Below are 5,000 nucleotides of genomic sequence, written 5' to 3' on the forward strand. Positions count from 1 at the left end.
TCACTCGTGCCAGGGCAGAAGCCACGCCCCCGAGCGCCCGTATAGCCCCAGGAGAGCAGGCCACGCCTCCTCGTGCAGCCCTGTGATGAAACCCCTCCCCCAGGTCAGCTGTGTACCCGCCTCTGCCCGCCTCCTCCCATCATCCTCCAATCGCACGCTTGCTCTTCTCATGCCGTTCTCATTGTGCTGCCGCTTGCCCCTGCTTGCTGCCGTCGTCCCGCTGCTGTCTGTGGCGTGTGCTGCTGCTGAGACTCATCTTCCTCTGTCTTCGTCTGTCCTCCCCGTCACATTCCTGTCTCTCGCCTCATTGGGAATCGGCCGTGTGCTTGTGTGTGTGTGTGTTGAAGTTCGCACTGTGTGTGTGTTTGCTGCAGGCTGTGAGTGCTGTGACCCGACCCGTGACTGCCTCTCCCCAGAGTCTCACCGTCCCGTCTGCAGCCGTTAAACCGGCAGAGCCGCCGCTGCGCAGCCGCAGGTAATCAAACACACACATGCACATATGAACACCAATGAAGGAGACGGACAAAGCTGTTCCCACTTTTATAAGGCAAAAATTCGAGCGGTCAAAATGAAGTACAAAACCTGGTTTAGCCTACATAATAAATCATAGTTTGGCATCCAAATACATCACAAATATGGAAACATTTGGATTCGTGTCGAATGAGAGAGCTTCGTGAGCCCAACAGTGGTTTTTGTTTCAGTTTTGCTTTAAATTATTTAGTTTTGGCTTGTCGTTTATAGCTTCTGTTCGGAGTACCATTATTATAATTTTTTTTTTTTTATGGAGTGAGGGAGCTAAAATGGCATATAGCCTAGCTATGTTTATAGTGTTTGTAAACATTTTGCTTTTAGGCTACCGGTATTTCTGAATGTAATAATAAAATGTGACTTGTAGCTAAGTGACCCCTCTCTCTCTCTCACTCTCTCTCTCTCTCTTTCAGTTAAGCTTTATTAGCATGACTGTGTAACACAATGTTGCCAAAGCATTAACATATATATAACAACAACATAAATAATAATAAATAAAATCCATCTAAATAAATGAAAAGATGAAGTAAGTCAGTATCGAGTTAATCATGTTTAACATCTAACGTTGTGAATGGTTAATACATATTGTGCAGCTGGCAGTGCTCTCTCTCTTTTTTTTGTCTCTTAGAAATGCACATTTGACAGTTGCTCGAGTTAGGATGCAGATATACATTTATTTTCATTATCAAAAACTGTAACATCTGTAAAAGTTAACAACCTAATTTTTATATATTGAAATTTAATTATTCTGATTTATATTTTATTAATTAACCATTGGGTCTTCCATAATTGCAGACATTTAGATCATGGCACCCACAGTCAAAACCACACATATAGCACCTCAATACCATGGTAAAAATTTATATGTTTCTAGATATTTGTATGAGAAACAGTAGTCTAAATACAGTGTTTCTGCTGTTTGTCAGCGCAGTTTCATCTTTAGTTTAAATCACGAGTCGTTTGTGTTCTTCGCTGAACTCAGGCGCTTCACTCTGGATCTCACAGCTGTGTTTAGTGTCGTGTGACTGAGACTCATCAGCGAGTAACACATCTGCTCTAGTGAGCTCACGCTGCGAGCTTTTGTTTTTGCAGCTACAGACTAGCAGTTAGTGTGTGTTAGCACTGCTGTCGAGGGTTTTGATTTTATTTATTTGCAAAGCAATCTTGAGATCCTAAAAGGAACTACATAAGAGTATTATTATTATTATTATTATTACTTGGTGTCAATCGATTACAAAAAAAGTTAACAAATCACTTTTTAAAAAATTTATTTATCACGTTTAATCCCACCTAACGTTAAAGTTTTATATTGCAGTAATTTCACATTCAATTATCAGATTAATGTAGAAACAACATAAAGACAGTATATTTTTAATATTTGTTTAATGGCATCTTTTTTATGACTGAAGGCGAGTATCACTGATACCAATACTACTGATGTCTCTAGGAAATAGTTTTTTCCCCTAATATTTAACCATTGACGATATCCATTCAACATTAAAGTATAATTGAGAGCTATCAATTTAAACATTTATTAGACTTTAAAAAACAACTTCTAATTTAAGTGAACTTAAAACAATCTTCACATAAATCCATTATAATGTCATATTTAGCTACCTGTGCCCTTCAGCATGTAGGAAATATACAGAAATTGAATAGTTATCAAACACTAAATTCTAAATTAAATAAAGATTAATCCTCAAATCTACAAAAAGTGATTGATTTGCCCTTTGTCTTTTGTTCTTTGATGAACAGACATCACAGCAGCTGGTTATGAGGTGATTTTGGCTGCTTTAAAGGGGTGGTTGACTGTTTTTGTTTCTTCTAGGCTGGATTGTGTTTATGGGGTGCAGTATAACATGTTAATGCTTCGTTTGTAAAAAAAATGCATTGTTTTTCACATAATTTACCTTTATTCCACACCGCTCTGTCCCTTCTCTGAGAAACGCACTGATCATTTCCTGCTTTTATGAATGAATGCTACTGCTTCTGTTAGCTTTGAATATACGGTTTTATCCTGATTAAAGCTTTAATACAGTACGGCAACTGCACGCTGAGCCATGTAGAACACTTCTCATAGCTATGTGAAAATAAGTGTATAATTGTAACAGTTCATTGTTGTAGCTGAGCTGAATGAGAGAGAGAGAGATGCAGAGCAGGGGGACGCGAGGAACAGGATTGAGAATCGCTGCTTTAGAACACTGATTTTGAAACGTGTGAATCCATTAGAATCGTTAGAAGACAGAATCGCGATTCATATATGAATAGATTTTTACGTGCACCTCTAGTTTTCTCTTCCTCTTCTCTAAAGCAGCGCAGCATGGGCCCGCCCCCTTTGCTGACTTTTCCCGAGGGAGGGGTTTATCTGGGTTTGTGATGTCACGAACCCAGGAAGTAACTTGTTGTAGTCCCTACCAGCCGTTTTTGTAGGCATTAAACTGCCAGAATTAAAAAAAAACGTTAAAGTGAAATCGCAATCCACCCCTTTAAGCTGCCGCTGCTGAACATGACGCGGATCTGACACGCATCATAGTTTCTCATAACTCTTTACCTTTTCTGACTCATTGCAGCTCTTAAAGGTGCACTAAGTGGTTTTTGCCAAACATTGTTGATATTTGAAAGCACCAAAACAAACACGCCCATACCCCAACAGGACCTCACCCCTATCTTGATAACTCCGCCCCACACGTACATACTCAACCCTGGCAGCGACGAGGGCGGAGTCTGCTATGCTTGCGGCCGCAGCATATTCAAGCAAAAGCCACCACAGATTAGTTGTGTGAAACAAAACAAAATCAACGTAATTCACCTATCAAGAAGAAACAAAGCAACCTCTGCATCCGATTCCCTTCCGCTCCTTGAGTTTCTCCACCGCTGGAAAGCTGCTCCAATATTTACGTGGGTCCCACCTCTTGCCTGATCGTAACCCTTCTTTTTAATGTTTTGTTCCTCTTAAATTAATTTTTTTTGTCTGCCATCTCTCGCTCTCTATAGTCGATCTGCTAATATCCGTCCTGTCTAGTAATGATCGGGAGAAGAGAGTGCTCGCACTCACCGAGCACTCTTCTCCCAATCATTACTAGACACGCCCCTTACTGCTGATTGGCTGTGAGTGTTTGGGACTCGGCTACCTTTAGTGCACCTTTAAAGTTTCTATAATGAGCTGTTGAGTTGAATCGGGTGTGTTAGATGAGGGAGACAGTGCTGGGCTGCTCTAGGACAGTTTTGAAAACCACTGCACTTCAGAGACATGTTCTTAAATGTGACTGGCGTAACAAATACTAACATACATGCACAGTTTTAAGGCAGCTTTAATCACCTTTTTGGTAACTTTGACTAAACTGATGACAACTGTGACATTGCATGCTTGTCGTTTCATTTGCGCTTTAATATGAAATGATACAGGCTACAGTGCATGACTGACAGGACAGGAAAAATGGTTTCTACTGCCATATGGCCTGGCGACATCTCATCTGAGCGCAGTTCACTGTTGTTCTACTGAAGCTCCTCGTCAAGTGCGCATCTGAAAGTCTCCCGTTTGATGTGGTTGTAAAGATGTTCTGCGTCTAAATAAATGCAGTTCTTCTCAAGAAATAAAGAGAAGCAGCAGTGAGTGGGGTGGCCAACCCTAGCTCCGCCCCTGCGTTAAATATTTAGCTTGTTAAACTGAAAAAATGAATCGCCTGCGTTAACACACTAATAACTTTGACAGCACTGTTATTATATGAGCTCTGACATTTTTTTGTGTGTGTGTGAAGGCATGACTCTCCTGGCCAGCCGTTTCAGGTCAGCACTCCTTCAGCGTTCAGTAAACTAAGTTTGCAGCGGAACTTCAGTCCCATGATGCTCTCTCAGAGCTCATGGTCATCACGGTAAGTAAATCGCATGATCGTCAAACGCTTTATAAATCTCTCTTGCATTCTCGTCACGTGTGGGTCGGTCTCTGCTCTCTTCAGGAGCGCGTCCCCCTGCCTGTCGAACCGCTCGTCTCCTCTGAGCGCTCCGTCCCCCAGCATCTGCGCAGACGAGCCCTTCTCTGACGGAGTGGACGTTCAGGTCACTAATCTGGACTACAGGATGTCACGCAAGGACCTGCAGCAAATACTGCGAGACGTGTTTGCTAAACACGGCAGAGTGAGTCGCATTTCAAAAATTCAAAACCTGAGCTCATTGAAAGAGAGCTTCATTACTGTGTGTGTGTGTGCAGGTGAAGAGTGTGGATCTGAGTCCTCACACTGACTATCAGCTGAAGGCGCGGGTGCACATGAGTTCGCTCCAGCAGGCCATTGGTGCCGTCAGTCTGCTGCATCGCTATAAAATCGGCAGCAAGAGGATTCACGTGTCTCTCGTCACCGGAGCCAGTAACAAGTCTCTCACCTGCCTCAGGTATCACACACATGCTCTGCTTCTCCTTCCTGTCTTCTGTGCTCGGTCTCTTCCTGTTGTAGATGTGACTGTGTTTGTTCCTCAGC

General features: G+C 42.4%; 1 protein-coding gene across 3 annotated transcripts in view; it reads left to right on the forward strand.

The window, feature by feature from the left end:
* The window catches only part of marf1 (meiosis regulator and mRNA stability factor 1), a 20,829-nt gene that overhangs the window by 5,103 nt on the left and 10,726 nt on the right, over positions 1 to 5,000 (forward strand). For 2 of the 3 annotated variants that reach the window (XM_016509471.1, XM_016509473.1), the window contains exons 8-13: positions 1 to 103; positions 375 to 475; positions 4,287 to 4,400; positions 4,485 to 4,662; positions 4,736 to 4,914; position 5,000. The exon at position 5,000 is cut by the window's right edge and continues 80 nt beyond it. In XM_016509471.1, the coding sequence (XP_016364957.1) occupies positions 1 to 103; positions 375 to 475; positions 4,287 to 4,400; positions 4,485 to 4,662; positions 4,736 to 4,914; position 5,000 (676 nt within the window). The remainder of the gene's footprint in view (positions 104 to 374; positions 476 to 4,286; positions 4,401 to 4,484; positions 4,663 to 4,735; positions 4,915 to 4,999) is intronic. The other variant, XM_016509472.1, reaches the window with a different exon arrangement.

This window comes from Sinocyclocheilus rhinocerous, unplaced genomic scaffold, assembly GCF_001515625.1.
Source record: "Sinocyclocheilus rhinocerous isolate Xijiao unplaced genomic scaffold, SAMN03320098_v1.1 scaffold1615, whole genome shotgun sequence".
Taxonomy (NCBI): Eukaryota; Metazoa; Chordata; class Actinopteri; order Cypriniformes; family Cyprinidae; genus Sinocyclocheilus; species Sinocyclocheilus rhinocerous.